At 44.3% G+C, this 18490-nt stretch overlaps 1 protein-coding gene across 1 annotated transcript in view; it reads left to right on the top strand.

Annotated features, from left to right (window-relative positions):
* The first annotated feature begins 1411 nt into the window (after nucleotides 1–1411).
* The window catches only part of PRRC1 (proline rich coiled-coil 1), a 33769-nt gene continuing 16690 nt past the window's right edge, over nucleotides 1412–18490 (top strand). Inside the window, exons 1-6 of the mRNA XM_080920224.1 lie at nucleotides 1412–1533; nucleotides 8262–8377; nucleotides 8893–9282; nucleotides 10648–10808; nucleotides 13512–13614; nucleotides 15852–16015. Of these exons, the coding sequence (XP_080776350.1) occupies nucleotides 8281–8377; nucleotides 8893–9282; nucleotides 10648–10808; nucleotides 13512–13614; nucleotides 15852–16015 (915 nt within the window). The 5' untranslated portion in view covers nucleotides 1412–1533; nucleotides 8262–8280. The remainder of the gene's footprint in view (nucleotides 1534–8261; nucleotides 8378–8892; nucleotides 9283–10647; nucleotides 10809–13511; nucleotides 13615–15851; nucleotides 16016–18490) is intronic.

The raw sequence follows: 18490 nt of genomic DNA on the forward strand, positions 1-18490 counted from the left end.
TCCCCTGCTGGTCATCTTTACAACTCTGTGTGCTCCAGGCACATGGTGATCAGCATGTGATGTAAACTGAAACAAAAGCTTGTCATCTCAGCCCGCTCCCACCCAGGCTTCACCATAGCCTACAGGCCGGGTTTGACCTGGCTCCTGCTCTCTCCATCCTTCTTCTTACCAGCCTCTGACTTCCTCCCAGACAAAGCACACACCTCCCCCAACTCCCTTTGTGTTCTTCCTTCGGTCTCGATAGCATTGGGATACGTTTCTGCCCAAATCTCATCTCTTACAGGAAGCCTTGCATTTTTACCCCACACCCTAAGTGTGAAACTTTGCTCCGCGTCACGTCACATCGCTCTGTGCTGTCTTGCTAATTTTCCAGCTCATGGGCTTTTTGTTATTTGAAGGAAAGCTACACATTAAGAAAGACCCAGTCTGTCTTGTACACTGCAGTATCCAAAGTACCGATGCCGCAGCCATTAATTAATATTTGCTAAGTGATGAAGAAACCAACATACTTTCTAACTATTAAGGGCGTGAGCTAAGGGGATGAAGATGGTATCTACTTTCAGCACCACCCCAAACCACACTGAGGAGTAACCCAGAAGGCCACCCACACACATTCTGAGTGGATAAGGTAACAAAGACAACTCACTGTAGCTACAGAGACAGACTTACAGTGGGGGGGGGGCTGCTAAGTAGTTTTAGTTTTCAGGCAAGTATTGCAGTGTTTAAAGGTGCCAAGATCAAGAAATGCATCAACGTCAAATCTGTGAATAAATCCCACAGGAAAAACACAACAAAAGCTGCCACCCTTCATATATTGGACACTAGGCAGCTTAAAAGTCCTTCATCCATCTGATTTCATTTGACTCTGTTGCCCGAGTTAATGCTGGACAATATAATTCCATTTTATACACGAAATAAGGAGGGATAGTGGGTTCCTACGAGGGAATGCGGCAGGTCTTTAGATCCAAATTAAGATTTCTGATGATGAAATTCTGTTTTGTTTTTGTTTTTTTCTATTACACTTCATTCATTGGTTTCTTTAACCTATGTGGCTGGATTATTGGACAATAATTGTTCCAGATGTCTATATGATAAAAAGTTGGTCCCAGACTTTCGCTTTTTTTTATTATTATAAAACAATATGCATTACCTGTACTTAAAAAGAAAATCAGCAAGTAACTCGCCGCCTTTCTCCTGCCCAGTAACTCTCAGGAGGTCACCTCAGCTACGAGGAAAGCTTTGATCACTGTCCCGCTGTGAGGGGGTGGGGACGAAACGTTGTGGGCGGCGGTGCACAAGGGCCAGTTCTGGGAGGAGGGTGTGGGGCCACCCCGAGAAGGCCGACCGAGGGGGCGTGTCGGGGCGTGTCGGCGACGTGGCAGCGGGGCGGCGCGGAGGCCATCTTGGCGCGGGACACACGCTCCTCTGGTCTTCCTCTTCCACCGTAAGCCCGATTCCCGCGCGGGACCCCCGACCCGGGCCCCGACCTCGATCTGCGTGTGCAGCTTCCGCGCAGGCGCTCGCTCGGACCAGGTGAGCTCGAGCCAGGGCGGTGACCTGCGCGGCGGCGACGGGACGCGGGCGAGCCCCAGGTGGGCGGGTCGGCCGGCGGCGGGGTGCGGGGGCTCGGGGCTGCGGGGACACTTGTCCGGGACAGCAGGGTCCCTCCCAGCATCGCTCGGGCCTGGATCCCCGCTCTCCCGGCCGCACCCTCCCGCTCGTGGACCGGTGGCCTGGCTCCCGGACCTTCGCCCGGCCCTGCCCGGCCTGCAGACGTGGCACCGACTGCCCAGGCCGCCGGCTCGGGTGGGACGCAGCGGCTTCTCCCGGATCACCCGGAGTGTCCAGCGCCGCCCCGCAGGCCGCCTTTAACCTGACCCACTTCGGCAAGAAATTTAGGACTGCTTATTTCCTAAATGGCAGGATGATTTGTCCAAGAGTTGTTTGTCAGGACTCTGATCTGAGAGGCAGCTTTGACTTGTCCGCGAACCTGGCGCTTTTTGGCACTCCAGTGCTGCCTGAGCACTGTTTGAACCTCTGAGTGTTTAGGGAAGTTTATTTTGGGCTCTGCACGGAGAGTGATAAGACTGCTGACCTCTGTCCCGAGACTCCCCAGGGGTATTCGAGGCAGGCTTAGGGCATCAGTAATACCAGTAAGAGTAGCTTCGGATGCTCCGACTTTACCAAATGTCCATTACCATAGTTTTCTTTTAAGTAGCCACCCATTTTTTTTTTTTTTTAAAGAACAGACTAAAGTAGGCGCACACAGATTCGAAGATCAGTTTGATCAAACCCTGAGGTCTAATCTTCTAAGCTATTTCCATCTCTTTTCCCTTAGCAATGGTGATGCATTCGGACTACTTTTTTGTCCCTTAATAAAAAAGTTCTGTCAACTGTTGCCCCTATTTCTCTCCCCTCTCCCTCCCTCTCTCCCTCCCTTTCTATTCTTTCTCCTTTCTTTCTCCTTTCGTTCGTTCTTTCTTTCTTTCTTTCTTTCTTTCTTTCTTTCTTTCTTTCTATTTTTTTGAAAAGCTATGTTTATGTCTGTGAAGTTTATCTCAGTACTGTGTTTAAGCCATTGCTCAAACAGTAAATAGTCGTGTATTTTTGGTGTTCTCTTTTGCTTGTACTGAGAGATTGGGATTATCTTTAAATAGGACCTAGCCATTGGCAAGGATTAGTTAGCGACCGCGGAAGAGCAGAAACAGGACTGAAAAAAAGATGAAGGAAAGAGATGACCTTGGTAGAAAGTGATTCAGTCTGTGGGAGGGACTTTCCTTTCAGGTTATCAGTCTGTGTCCAGGTAGGGAATAGACAGATTTAACCCCTTTGAATGTCATGTGTTGCCCCTTTTCACAACCAGGCTTTGGTGGGGTACATGCTCATCTCCTTCCTGCTCCTCAGACTCCCTTCTTTGGAAACAGTTCTGAGATTGTCTGTACTTTAGCAAACCCATGGGAACTTTTACAGTGTCCCCTTTGGCTTCTCTTTAGTAGTATTTAGTACTTTGAAATGTTAGCTTCTGAGGACCACGGTCTCCGTTCTGTTGGCTGTATTTCTGCAGGTTAGGAAGAAGGTTGGGCATTAAGTAGTCATCCCTTTATTTTGGTATACCCTTCTTAGAAAAGATATTGTGGAACATGACATCAGAGGCCGTTGGTATATCCACGACACATACGGTTTGTGGTTTGTGAACTCCAGACCCAGTTGCTGCCCCTACTTTAGTGTTTCAAGGAACTTGATCTTGCCGAGTTGGAGGTGAAATATTTTCTGATCCTCTAGAAGACACCATCAACCTCCATGGCCTCTTACACTGTTCTCTGTCTTACCTGCGGTAACCATCATCTGTCGGACGAGCTGTGTGATGCTTCCCTCTCTCGTCCTGGCCTTGATGGGCACTCACTGAGTCTTATGCCCTAAACGTCTCTCAAGTCCGTCTGCTCTTTCTCATCTCCATCATCGCCACCCTAGTTTAGGCCACAGAGCCTCAGTCTGGCACTATGGATGGTGGGATCACATGGGATCCTGTGGGTTGTGGGATGTGCATTATGGGAACTTGAGCTGCTACCTAATCCATACCAGCAGTACTCTGGTGACAACCAGAAATTGTCATAGAAACCCTGGGTGATTTGTGGTTATGGTTATTTCTAGAGTAGGGGTATTGGCAGATCCTGTTTAACGTCTTCTGTATTCCCAAGTGGTGTCTCTGCCAGTGGTTTAGTGCATACTTTAGCCAAAGGAATTCTTTTTCATCTGCCCCAGCTAACCACAGTGCTGAGGGTTGTATTTGCTAGGTAGGAGTTTTACCACTGAGCTAGAACGCCAGCCCAAATTAGTCTTCAGAGCACAAATAGGAATTGTCAGTAACTGGGGTCAGCATGTGTCCTCAGGTGGGTAGTGGATCGACTGACACATCTGTGGGTAGAAATGTTGTTCATCAAGAATATAAATGCACCAACTTGGATGAGTCTCACAGGCATATGGTGTTTTGCGTGTGGGATTTAATTTATTTTTTATTTTACCTGTATGAAATGAGAAAAAGGAGAGATTGAGTGTTTTGTTGTCAGTGTTTGTGTTTGGAGGGAGGATGTGAAGGGAGTGCAGCTGCGGAGCCTGGAGTGATGGTGTGATTCTGTGTCCCAGCTGGGCTGGTGTCTGGGCGCCTGTGCCTGTGGTTCAGCTTCACAGAGCTGCATACACCTCATATACACACAGATTAGTAAACATGGCGGTCTATACAGTGACTGAGGTTGGTTCCCACAGAGTTGTCTACTGTGTTTTCTTCTTAGGGATTTAAAATAGGAGAAGAGTTAGAATAGAAAGGCAGATCTTCTTCCAGTAGAGTGCCTTTCTGTTCTTAAAATGTCCTGGGTCTTACCTCTATTAGGAAGGCTGGGCGTCTGGGCCCCTGGCTACCCCTCTACCCCTTAGTCTTATTGCACCACAGGGGTTTTTTTGATTTCATCTACTCCCTTGTTAATACCTGCAGAGCGCTTGCTTTTTTTTTTTTTAATGGAAGGTTCTCCTTTCCCTATTTAAGTTCTTACTTTCCTCTGCTTATGGATGCTTGCTTTATCTTTCAGAACTTATCTGTGAGTTGGAGACCTTCCCCAAACCTTGCAGTCACAACCCCTTTGCTGTCCAGCATGACTTTCCTTAGCCCCAGCATACAGAATCCAGCCCTCCAAGTGTATTCCTGTTTCTGTGTTGACTCATCCCAGCATCCTTGGATGTTGGTACTGTGATTTAGTTATGTCCTGTGCAAGTCTCTAAATTGACTGGGTTTTGCTTGACACTAAATTTCCAGAGGCCCATTACAGTGCTTGGCAAACAGTTTGTCTTCGCCGAACATTTGTAAACCAAGCGAAAACACCAAGGGCCGATTTGGAGCTGGTTTTCTGCTGTCTTGGTTTCTTTTTTCCTTGCTGAATAAAACACTCCAACAAAAGCCACTTGAGGGAGAGACGGGCTCATCTGCATCTTAGTTCAAGGGTATAGCCCACTGAGATGGAAACTTGTAGGTGGGAAGAGTGGCGTCCAATCAAGAGCAATGGTGAATGAATGAATGAATGTGTGCTGCTGTTTGTTAGCCATGGTCACACTGGTTTGAAAGGTTTCTCTGTTTGGTTATGTGATGGCAATTTCCCCAAACCAGAGTCCCCAGTGTTCCCAGTCTCGTTTTCCTAGAAAGTGCTCACTCACTTTAGACCCTGGTCGGTGGCTGGTCACAGAGCTACTCATGGTCCTCCTTCAGTCCAGAGTCTCCTTTACCATCTGCCCTTATCCTTAGCAGTGGGTGCTTGGGACCCCCACTCGCTCCTCTGTAACTCTTCCTAGTCTAATTGGACAGTGAACTGTTTCCCAATCTAGAGACCTCCCATGCATTGATTTCTTCAGATTAGGTCTGGTCTCTTCTAGAAGTTGCTCCTCTCTGTCCCCTTGCAATTCCAACAGGGATTGGTCCATTGTGACTTTTCATCTGCTGCTGAACATCTTGACCTTGGGCAAGTTGTTGTAGATTTTACCCTTCGGAGACTTCTCCTTTCTGACCCTTAGCCAGGTAGAGCCCTTACAAACTCCAGCTCAGCGTGGAGCTTTTCCTCAGATCATACTGTTGCTCTACCAATGGAGGATCAGGAGACATGTCCCTAAGTCCTTTTGGGGCCTAGGACCCCTCAAGAAAAAGGCTGCTCCTCCTTTTTAAAGTCTGCGTTCTGTTTGGGAAGATCTCTTGTTTCATCTCTCCTTGATTATGGGCCAGCACTTTTCTAAACTACACAGAGCATTAGTTCTCAGCCTGTGGGCCATGGGAGTTCACATGGGGGATTGAACAGCAGGGGTCACTTAAGACAATCAAAAGTATTAGATGTTTACATTAAGGTTCATAACTGTAGCAAAATTATACTCAAGAACTAGCAACGAAATAATTTCATGATTTGGAGTCACCACACACCACTGTCTTAAAGGTCAAAGCATTAGGAAGGCTGAGACCCACTGGCTTAGAGGGTCTCTCATTTCCTTAAAAACAAAAACAAAATATGTGCTCTTGGGTTAAAAGATGACTCAGTGATTCAGAGTATTGACTGCTTTTCCGTAGGATGTGAGTTCAGTTCCTCATGGTACATAGACAGGCGAGAGGGCAAAACACTCATAAACATAAAATTATCTGCCCTGGGAGTAGAAGCTTCTATGAAGCCCAAATGTAATTTACTGTAACATGGGCTGACTGCACTGCCCTTTGTCAGTGGTTGCTCCTGGAAAGACGTAGCTCAATGGACTATGGTTCAAGGTTTCTACATTCCAGCCGTTATCGTCCTGGCCTCTGCCCTGCTCCCTGCTTATCCCACTCGGCCTCACAGGTTCTCCTGGGCGTGGGTCACCAAATGGAAGGTGAGTAAGAAGAGGCAAACCAGGGCAGGAGAGATTTAGATAGTGGAAGCCTGCAGAGGGTCTCTGCAAGAGCCAGAGACCACCATGAGCTCACTGAAGTAAAGGTCAGGGGCAGGGAGTTAAGATGCTTCTGTCTCGAGGAAAATGAGCAGTGAGTAAAAGAATGTCCCATGCTCAATAAATATCTTCCCTGGGGCCCACAGGCCAGAAGAGTCAATAATCTATAGAATAGGTTAATTAACTTCTAGAAACCAGATTACTCCAGGTGCTGGAATTGTTACCAGTGGACAAAAATGAAGTTTACAAAATGGCATGACCCTGGTGCTGCTGAACTCCCATTTTCCAAGTTTACAGTCCAGGATCCCAGGATCCCAGGCAGGGAATAGTGCTGTCTATGGAGGGTGGATCTTGCCATTTCTGTAAACACTGTTAGGATATTGTCCACAAGCATCCCCCGGGGCTCATCCTCCCAAGTGACTCTAGAGTCTGTCATTGACTAAAGTTATCACTCTCATATACTTTAGGTGAATCTTAATATTTGTAACTTTTTATAGAATCATGTCCACCTTTTATCCTCCTACTGAAGTCTGCCCCACCACGTCTCCTTCCCACTTTCATGGCCTCTTTGTAACCCATTGATTCCAAATAGTGTGTGTGTGTGTGTGTGTGTGTGTGTGTGTGTGTGTAGGTGTGGGCCACACACTGGAGCATGGGCAACCTACCATGGGACATAACCCTGAAGAAAGTAGATTCTTCCTCCTCAGAGCCATTGACCGTGTCAGTCCCTCAGTTAGGGCTCGGCTTTGTGAGTCCCTGAGTCCCTTCTCCATCCACGTGCTGTCCTTTGGGTCTCTATTAACCTCCATTCATTGCAAAAAGGTGCTTCTCTGCTGAGGGAGCAGAGCTGCGCAGATTGTGTGTGTGAAACGTAGTGCCTAGAGGCAGTATGGCTAGTAAGGATGCTTTCTTGTATTGACCAGCTTAGGACCTTGCTTTCTTGTGACTTGTTTTCTTCCGTTAACCTCTAAAACCCAAGGCACGTCATTTTCCTGTCACAAGGCTGCTGTGGACCAGGTGACTGGAAGCTAACCTGCTTATAAAGTTGAACTCATCTGGATTGTTCTTTGAATGTTAATAGGCATAGCCCACATGTACTGTATTCAGAGAATACATTACAAATGGGCATTTGTAAAGTCAAGCAAATTTAACTTTTAAAAAGAAGTGTTAATTGAATAGCCCCACACAGAATGCTTTGTGAGAGAAGATGAGGAATTACATTAGTCTAATTAGTTAATTCGTTAAATTGGAAGATGTTTGCATTTTGAAACCTACACATAACTCTAACAGGATCAAGTGGCCAAATTGCTATTTAAATTATTTAAAATATATAAGTTCATTAATAAAATACTTAAAATTATCCCTCAGTTGTAAAATTATATATGTATGAGTGTATGTCACAGGTCATTTGCATACAGTTTCATAGTCCTTTTAAATTTATTCAAAAGTTTGTTACAGAAATTGTTGTAGATAAACCCAAAGACTCATTGTGTGTGTGTGTGTGTGTGTGTGTGTGTGTGTGTGTAACGTGTGTAGGTGCCTTTGGAGGTTAGAAGAGAGTGTCAGGTACCTTGGAGCTGCAGTTACAGGTGGCTGTGAGCCTGATGTGGGTGCTGGGATCTGAACTAAGGTCCTTGCAGGAGCTGCCACTCGCTGGTCATCTCTGTAGCTCCTCCGGGAGTTTTGGCAAGCCCTTCTTCCAGACAGTGTGAGTAGTAGAAGCTGACTCCTCCCTTTGCGGTTAGTCTTAATTGCTCTGTAACTACGTAAGCTGCTGTCCTGTGTGTCACTGACTCCTTTCTGTATCTCTGCAGCGCACTGTAAGCGAGGGAGATGATGGAAGAAAGCGGAATCGAGACAACTCCACCTGGAACCCCTCCCCTGCACCCTGCAGGCCTGGCCGCCATGCCCGCCACTGAGGCTCACTTAGGTTTGTGTTGAAGAATTCCTGTGTTGGCGCTTCTCTAGTCCTGTCTGAGTGGAAAGAAATTGCCCTTTTAAAGTTAAACAGTAACAGAGAAAGAGTCTCGCTTGTCATAGTAAGAAAGCACGTTTTTCTGTAAGCCTCTTTGTAGCCAGCCTTCAAAGCACGTGTTGTCTTTGATGATCTTCGACTTTGTGACAACTCATCTTTTTGAGGCTTTAGTGCGGAATTTTTAATGTTCATTTCATGGATGAAAAAAATGACCTTCTTTTCTCAAGAAACAAACACATAGGAAGGAAGGTTTACTCTCAGGCAGTCTTTTCCTTGAGTTGTGCTGTTTCCCCAGTGCAATTACAGGGCTTGTGTACTCAAATACAATTGTTCTGCATTGGAAATTACACTTAGAATTAGTTATTAAGACCTGGCTTTTCCTATTAGGAATTTGCCAAGCAGTGAATGTTTGGAAACAAAGTAGTAAGCATTTCTAGCTTTGTGTGTTTATCCTCTCCTCTCTCCTCTAGCCGCAACCAGTTCCTTCTCATCTCCCAACATGTCTGGGATGGAGACTTTGCCACCACACTCGTATTCCACACCTCAGCCCTCCCTGCCCCCTGTGCAGCCATCAGCGCCACCTCCTTTTGTACCGTTATCCCCAGCTCCTTCCATCCCCCTGAGTGGCACTTCTGTGCCGCCTTCAGTGTCTCCGTCGCCTGCCACTGCCTTCAGCGGCCCTCCATTGTCCCACTTCCCACCTGCGACCTCCGCCTCTGGTGCTCTTCTGTCTGCACCGCCTTCAGGGCCTCCGATATCAGGATTTTCTGTTGGTACTACCTACGACATCACCAGGGGCCATGCTGGGAGAGCTCCCCAGACTCCTTTGATGCCGTCGTTTTCTGCACCTCCGGTTACAGGTGAGCGTCCCTTACTGCTGTGTTATTAGTGTGTGCTGTGTTCTAGATTGTGTGGCTCTGCGATTGTATAGTGGACAGTGGAGTACCTTAGTTTATGTAGACTTGGGCATCTGCTGCTCATGGGGTTTTACTCTCTCTACATTGATGATTAGTCTTACTCTTTGACTGCTAGTTTCTCACTCAACATGTTCTTGCCACTTAAACTATTAACAGTAAAATTAATGGAACTTACTGTGCGGTGTCTGTGCACTCTAAAGATTGATGTAAGATTGGCAAGTGAGGTGTGAGAAAGAATTCCCAAATTCCGTGCTAACATTTGTTAGTAACTGATTAGCTTCAGGTTGCAACCCAAGAGTACACTAAAGATCAGTTTGTTTTAAATCAGAACCAGCTTTCCTAGGGAGTAGATTTTATCGAGCCAGTTCCACATACAAGTGCATGATAAGAGCCCATTTCTTATTTTAGGCCAACTGCATTTCTTTCTGTCCCCCTTTTCAGTATAGTTGTTAAAAACAAATGGTAAAAAACTGATTTTTGTCATCTTCTGTCATTTATCATTTTAGGGTAAAGGAGTAATCTAGTTTTCATAATTTAGTATCCAATTTGGCTTATCTACCTTTACAAATAAAATGTATTCTGGGGCATAAGAATTAGATGATTATCTGTGTTTACACAGATTTATTTATTTTTGTGTGTGTGTGTATGTGTGTGTGTGTGTGTGTGTGTGTGTGTGTGTGTGAGTGTGTTCCTGTCTGAGTATATGTTTAGCCACCTTATGCATACAGATGTCCTGGGAGGCCAGTAAAGCTATTGGATCCCCTGCAACTGGAGTTACACATGATTGTGAAGCCACCTGATGTGGGTGCTGAATCTGAGTCCTCAGGAGCAGCCAGTGCTGTTAGCTGCTGAACCCTCTCTCTAGCCCCAATGGGTATTTTCTTTAGGAATTATATGGAATATATATATCATATATATATATATATATCATATATATATGATATAGTGATTTTTATTATGTTTTATGATGGACTTGAATGCTTAATTCTTTGAATGAATCAAGGAGAGTAGAAATACATCAGTCATCTAAATGCTGAAAAGGACACACTGATATATGTGTGTGTATATGTGTGCTTATATTTGTTGTTTTTTAGGACACTTGGTGTAAACCTACGTAAAAGGGGAAACACCTTTTAAGTGATTTTTTTTTTAACCTTATTTTTATAAAGGTTTCAGTTAATAGCTTTCTCTTTAGGTGCTTATGTGGTTCTAGCATTGAATTTGGTTTGAGCTTCTCGTATGCTGCATCTTTTTATAGGAAAACATTTGTGGAATAAATTACACAACTGAATTTTTGCCATTGACTAGGTATTTTGCCAACCCCCATTACTCAGCAAGCCAGTATGACTTCTCTGGCACAGGGACCTGGAACCACATCAGCCATTACTTTCCCAGAGGAACAGGAAGATCCTAGAATTAACAGAGGCCAGGATGATGCACCTGCTGGTGGGATCTGGGGTTTTATTAAGGTAAGAGTGTTTGCTTTTCAAATTACTATTCTAATTGTAAAGCTGACAGGTGTTCATTGGAGAAATTTCTGAGAACACAGACTCAGACTAGAGTAAGGGAAAGAAACCCGTAATGTCCAGATTTCTAGTTATTTGTCTGTGTGTGTGTTTGTCTGTAAGTGTCTGCACACATGTGCTTATTTTCTTACTAAGAATCCAGTTGGATTAGGGACTACTGCAGTAAATATAAAACAATGGAAAGGCTTCTCTGTTGGCCCCATGGGCTCACTCTGTGGGTGCTGCTTCTAGTATGGAGCTGGCGCGAGGCCTCTGTCACCCTGTGCACAGCCTCTGTCCCTTGGTCCAAGCCACCCCCGATCTCACTCCACCCACATGACTCTCTTCATCCCCCGTAAAGTCACTGCCCTGCCCAGCACAAACATGACCGCTACACATGGCCCTTGTGTTCCTTGTCTTAATGAAGTTGTTCTTTGAATTTTGAGCTATAAAATTGTCTGTCTGACTGACTTTGTTTATTGAGTATTCCGAGTCCGCTCATGTTTGAATGCAGCATACTTATGCACATGTCCGTGTGTGTGTGTGTGTGTGTGTGTGTGTGTGTGTGTGTGTGTGTGTGTGAACGTGGAGGCCAATGTAAAGGGTGTTCCTCTGTACCCCACATTATTTTTGGTTCAGGGTCTGTCACTAAATTTGGAATTTTTGAATCAGCTAGGCTGGCTTGCCAGTGAGCTCCACGGGGCTCTCATGTGTGTCCCGCTCCAGTGCCCATGTCCTCATGCTGATCATCCCTGAGTCAGCCGAGTCACCTCTCCAGCTCTAGGTATAACTACATTCATAGCTATTGCATTTATCCTGTTTTATTTTACAAATCTGTTATGTAAAGTTTTAAAATCACTTTACTTTAATGAGAAATGTGTAAACATTCCACAATTTTTTATTGTTTTTGGTGGTATTGAGGATTAGACCTAGACCCTTACATATACTGATACATACTTTATTTCTCAGCCTGTTTCTGGATTCTCTCAGTATCTCAGACTGGCCTGAAGCTAACCGTCCTCCTCCTTCTGCCTGGCTCGTCACAGGGATCCCAGCAATGATATCTCCATTGAACTATATAACGATCCCTTATGATTTCAGTTCTAAGAAATAAAACTGATGAGCACTCTAGTCTTGATGGGCATCATGCGTTCCTGATGAAAAATCCCAGTGAGTGCCCTAGACCTTCCTGCTGCTGTCCAGTGCCACACTACAGTGTGATGTTCTGCTTTCTCCACTTCGCAGCAAACTATGTTATTGTGAAGTACAGTATTTTTTTCTGATATATTAGTCAAAAACATTTGAAAATTTTTTGGTGTGTGTGTGTGTGTGTGTGTGTGTGTGTGTGAGAGAGAGAGAGAGAGAGAGAGAGAGAGAGAGAGAGAGTGTGTGTGTGAGTGAGTGTGTATGTGTGTGTGTGTGAGTATACACATACATGTATTGCACATGTGTGGACCCCCAGGTTAACACAGAGTGCTCTCCACCTAGTATACTGAGGTCAGATTTGCTGCACCCAGAGCTTGAGGTTGGGACTAGTCTGGCTAGCCAGCTTGCCTTGGCTCTCCCTCCTGGGCATTGGGATTGCATGTGGCCACCTACTTAGTTTTTATCTGGGCTCTGGTGAATCTCAGCTCTGGTCCTCGTATGTGGGATGCAAGGGCTTTACCTGGACAAGCCAACCCCAACATTGAAGCCATATTTTAATTTTCATTTCTTAGCTATTAAATTTGGTCCCCCTCCCTGAAATTTTGTTTTATGTATTCTATGCTTGTCTTTGCTCAGCTTTAAGTTGGGAAGGGAATTTTGCTTTTCTGTGCTTGTTGAGCTCTTGCTGAAGCAATACCATTTTATGATATATACATTATAACTTTTTCCACTTGAATCTACATTTTGATTTTATTATGCTTTTTCAACACACAAGTTTTAAATGTTCAGAAGCCATTTCTGTGAATTTCTTTCAGTTCTATATACTGAAAGAATACATTTTTATTCCATCTATTGCTGCGACAAAACGCTATGTCCAAAAATCAAACTGGGGAGAAAATGTTATTTGGCTTACACTTCCAGATCATAGTCCATTATTGGAGGAAGCAAGATAGGAACTCAAGCGGGGCTGGAGGCAGGAGCTGATGCAGAGGCCGTGGAGGGGTGTTACATACTGGCTTGCTCATCATGTCTTGCTCAGTCTGGTTTTATCCTGAACCCAGGACCAGCAGCCCCGAGATGGCACCACCCACTATGGCTGGGTCCTCCTCAACTAACTGAGAAAATGCCTTACAGCTGGATCTCATGGAGGCATTTCCTCATCTGAGGCTCTTTTCTCTCTGATGGCTCTAGCTTGTCTTAAGTTGATAGACAAAACCAGAGGGGAGAATGGCTCTTTTTTACGCTGTGGCCACTGGTAAGTTTCCTTTGTCCCGTCGGATGGCCACATCGATGCACATATGATCAGAACTAACCAGGCTTCGTTGGTTATTAAGGAAAAGATGTGAAGTTGGGAGGGTTTGTTGGGACGTGGTGAAAATTGGAGAGGAAAATCGGGGTAGTGTGATCATAATTTTTTGTGTGTATCAAATTCTCAAAATAAAGTTTTAAAAAGTTCTTTATGTTTATGAAAGTCAAGATGTTCTTTGCTTGAAATGGTCGTTTGCATCTTACTGTGTGCAGGGCGTGGCTGGGAATCCTATGGTGAAATCTGTCCTGGATAAGACCAAGCATTCTGTAGAAAGCATGATCACAACGCTGGATCCTGGCATGGCTCCGTACATCAGTACGTACATGAGTGAGAACAGAATGAGCCACTGTTCGCATTGTGTGTGTCAGTGTCACACGCTAAGTGTGCTTTCAGTTCATGTCCCCTGGCCTATAACTAATAGAACTTTTTCCTGTGTGCTGAGTTCAAATCTAGCCTCAGTCTTCATTTTGTGTGTAAGAAATTTATCTTTTCCTTAGTTACCATTATATAAGTTTTAAAGCTCCACAGAGGGACAGCAATTTTTAAAGTGATACTTTGTTTACACTTGGTTTTGGGTTTTTTTGTTTTTCTAGTTGCCTATTTTAGTCACATGTAAATATGCTTTATTAGGAATAAGTTTTTAGGCAAAGCTACTGTAGCAATTAATAAACCTTGATTACTAAGTTTGCTGGAAACTATTTTTTAGCTGCTTTTGAGCCCTTCTCAAAAACCCTCAGATAGTTGACCCAGCTATACTGCTCTTTAATTGTTATGTACATTTCCAGTATATGAACAAATGTGGATTAGCTGTAGAATAAACCTATATTTAATTATAGTTAATAAACCTGTAGAAGCTCCTTGCAAGTTGGAGCTATGTGTTAGTACTTGAGCAGAAGTTTCTAGTGGCAATAAAAAGCCAGGAACTTGTTTTGAATCTATTGGTAGTTTTCTGTCTAATATGTGTTCATTGGTGAGACCTATAGAGATTATATACATTTTTAAGTGCTTGTTCTGTTAGACACTGATGCTCACAAGAATGCTGTGACTTACATACTTTCATTCACTTTGGGGTAAGGAACTTGGGTTTAAAGAGGTATAAGTTATTATATTAGGTCATGCAACTGGGTTGGAGCTCAATTGAATTTATATATACATGTATTATTCATCTATATCTGCATATTATCTACTTTGCTTCCTGTGTAGTGGGAATTGAATCAGGAGATAATCAGGTCATGTGTAGTTTGTACGACTATAATCCTAGCACTTGTGAAGTGGGATGTAACAGGCTAGCCTCAGGCACTTAGTGAGTTAGTGGACTCAAAAATCAACAAAATACAAACATAAAATCCCAGAGAATTTTCTGTGTTGGTAACTAATCAAAGGATTCATAATTTGACCTTACTTCATTTATTAATTTTTATATTCACATATACATACCAATGTAGCTGAAGATACTTACTAAATTATATTTTTCTTTTTGTGTACATATTTTAAATAAAGGAATTAGCATTTTTGGAGCTCTTGCTGTTCTATTGGGTATACTATATTAGAAGTCTTGTTCTTAGAGCAAGCCCATTGAGGAAGCAGGCTTTTTTCTACAAAGAAATCAGTGCCATGCTGTGTCTTCCTCAAGGTAGTGAAGCTGGTAAATGAGAAAGTGTAGCCCTCAGCCTCTAGAGTCCTTCCTACTGGCACTGTCACCCACCACTACAGGAGGTGTTGTTCTGACTGTTGCATAGAATACTGAAGAACTGTGTGACTCAGAGCCTGTAGGAGGTGTGTGCCAGCCTCAGCCTTCCAGTAAGACTTCAGGTAATGTGCGGAACTCCCACCTTTGAAACGCAAGGGGAGTTGGCAGTTTGGTTCTAAGCACAGGTGGACAGTATACTTTGAGGGTGGAAAATATGTGGTTGTATCAGATGGTGTGACAGAAGGAGGATTTGTGTCCAGTGCACCCGGGCTTGAGCTCTGACAGTAGTACTCAACAGGTGTGTTATGGTGAATAAAGCTCCATCATCTTGTCTCAGGCATATGAGGTTTGTAACAATTAGTAAACACAGTGTGAGCCTATGATGTGCTTCTTAGGTAGGGTTTTACTGCTAAGAAGAGACACCGTGACCACGACAACTCTTGTAAAGGACAACATTTAATTGGGGTTGGCTTACAGTTTCAGAGGATCAGTCTGTTATCGTAGTGATGGAAAACAGTTACATGCAAGGAGACATGGTGCTGGAGAAATCTGAGAGCTCTACAACTTGTTCTGCAGGCAGCAGAAGGAGACAGTATGTCATACTGGGTTGTAGCTTGAGCTTAGGAGACTTCAAAGTCTGCCCTACAGCGATACGCTTTGCAGGGCCACACCTACTCCATCATGACCACACCTCCTAATAATGCCACTCTCTATGGGTCAAGCATTCAAACCCATGAGTGTATAGGGGCCATTTCTATTTAAACCACCACAGTGTGGTAGCAATTATTAGAAAGTTACTTAGATTTAGAATTGAAATTTTTGGTTTCTTTTTTTTTTTTTTTTTTTTTTTTGTTCTTTGTAGAATCTGGAGGTGAACTGGATATCGTTGTAACCTCAAATAAAGAAGTGAAAGTAGCTGCTGTCCGAGACGCTTTCCAGGAGGTCTTTGGCTTGGCTGTGGTTGTTGGGGAAGCCGGACAGTCCAACATTGCCCCACAGCCAGTAGGGTATGCAGCTGGATTAAAGGTGAGTAATAAACGCTATTCCAGAGTAACAGTCATGTGGAAGTACGGCATATTTATATACCAAAACACCACCTTTTCACTGGTTGTTCAACACTGTGATGTGAAGAAGGAGTTTTAATTGAATAGTTATTGGAGAAAATCAGTGTCTTTCTCACACTGCTGAACATCCATCAAGAAAGCAGTCAGGTTAAGAAACAATAAGAATAGATACTCTGGAAAAGATCTTTATTCTTTAGTATTAATTTTCAAGTCACTTACTGAAATTATAGTATCTGAATTCTGGTATACATGTGCATGTGCATGCACACACATGTACACATGCACACATATGTGCACATGCACACATATATTCATGACCTTACACAGATACTTTCTGTTGTGGTTTTACAAGGACACAGTCATGCAAGAACAAATGGAGTGGATGGCACCTGAACATTTTCCTGTCATAAAGCAAGCGAAGGGAAATCCCAGCAAACGCCTTGACCTCACTTCCCCTGTATCATTCTAGCACGCTTGCTTCCTTTTGCAGCAAAACTTCTGCATGAGTTCTGAACATTTCTCTCTAACTTTGATTTCTCAGCTGCCTAGCTACATGTCTGCACTCGCAGCCCCTAGGCTAGCTGTTCTATTTGGTTGCCGGTAGGTGGCCATCCTCTCTGTTGTCTAGATGGGCCTCCGGTATTCAGGCTGGTCTCAGACTGACTGTGGAGCAAACACTGGCCTTGAACTCCTGGCCCACTTCTGCCTCTGGAGTTCTGCATTATAGGTGTGCATGGCTATTCCTGACTTTCACTTCTGTCTTCTCTTCTCCTGTGTGGCTTCTTGAGTGCACACATGGCTTTGTTCAGAGTTTGTTGATTGCTCTCTGCTGTTGTGCTCCCTGTGCTGGCCCCTCCTTTTCTCCCCACCTTCCTCTTGGTCTCTGTCTCCACGCTCACTTTTCCTGATCTCATGCCATCCCTGGCCTTGGGCAGCATCCTGTGCTGACATTTGTAGCTTTATATTGCCAATGAGCCTATTATGATTTCTTAATTTACATGAACGTTGCCTTCTTGAGAATGTCACTTGAGTATCCCACACTCAGTATGTCCAGAATGGAACTTTCTCTTTTCCACTCTTTCTTCCTGTTCTTTGTCTCTGTCAGTGTCAGCTTGCAAGACAGACTTAAGTTTGTTGTGGATTTTTGTGTGTTTGTGTGTGTGTGTGTGTGTGTGTGTGTGTGTGTGAAGTTGTGACATACTCTCAGTGACTGTGGTATTATTGTTACCAAGGGGATAAAGGATTAGATTTGTAGGTCCCTGGCCACAAGAGATTTTTGCTAGCCTGTCAACATAGAATTTTGTCTTATGTCTGATTTTGTTTAGCTACAGCTCTGTATGTACAAACAGATTTTGGAATGTGTGTGTGTGTGTGAAAGCCAGCATTCCTTTAACTCTTGATCGGATACAGTTTATTTAGCACATACATGTCTTTCTTCTAAAATATTTTGTAGCATGCCTGTGCTCAGGAACATCAGACAGTGTCACGCGCCCACGCTTCCCGCCGCTAGGAACAGGCGTGCAACAAACAAACAGATTCTTCTGCGGATAACCTTTATTGTACAGCACTTTGAGCAGGGGGCTTCTTGAGCAGGAAACTTCTCTCTGAGCCGGGGACTCCCTACCGGGTTCTACTGTCTAGGCGACCTCTCACGCGCAGTCCCCCACATGCGATCTCTCTGTCCAGTCTCTGTCCACACGGGATCTCCCGCAATCTCTCCTATCGGGTCCCTCTCCACGTGGTACCTCTCCGCCATCCATCCACGTGGGGTCTCCCGCAATCTCTCCACTATCTTCCTTTCCTCCTCACGTGGGGGAGAAATGCACTGCTATATATGCCTAGGAGACTCGTGTCGCTACCTGATTGGTGCGCCCTCCAGTAACTCAATAGTATGCCCCGAGAGCGGGCTATGACGTATGTGGCGCATGGGCATTAAGTCTCTTGGCTGGGCAACAGCTCTGTTTGCCGAGTTCTCGGCGGGAAGCCAGCGCCATGTTTGGGTGTGGCACAAACAGCTCCCTACACAGACAGCACTTTGCCATAATCTTTGGGACTGCTTGGAATGGGGGCATATTTTAACAACACAGGAATGTACAGGTTGCACCAAATACAGCAGCGTCTCCTCCTTTAAAGCACGAGAGCTTAACACGAAGACGGTTGTCTGGCCTGACTGGAGATGCACAGGACAGACAGCTTTAACGCTCTTGTGGTTTTGTGCACATCTGATGTCAAGATTACCAATATATTTTATTAAATAGTCAAATTTACCAGTACAGAGCCTAGAATTATTAAGGATCAACTATATTTACATTTTAAAACTTTGTATAAAAAAGCATGGGACGGTTGGTTTAATTCTGTTGTTGCCTCATGAATCAGGCACATAGATTCTTTTTTTTTTTTCTAGTAACCTTGGGAAGTTTATTAATTTCTTTTTTTT

Source organism: Micromys minutus (assembly GCF_963924665.1).
Source record: "Micromys minutus genome assembly, chromosome: 8".
NCBI classification, from domain to species: domain Eukaryota; kingdom Metazoa; phylum Chordata; class Mammalia; order Rodentia; family Muridae; genus Micromys; species Micromys minutus.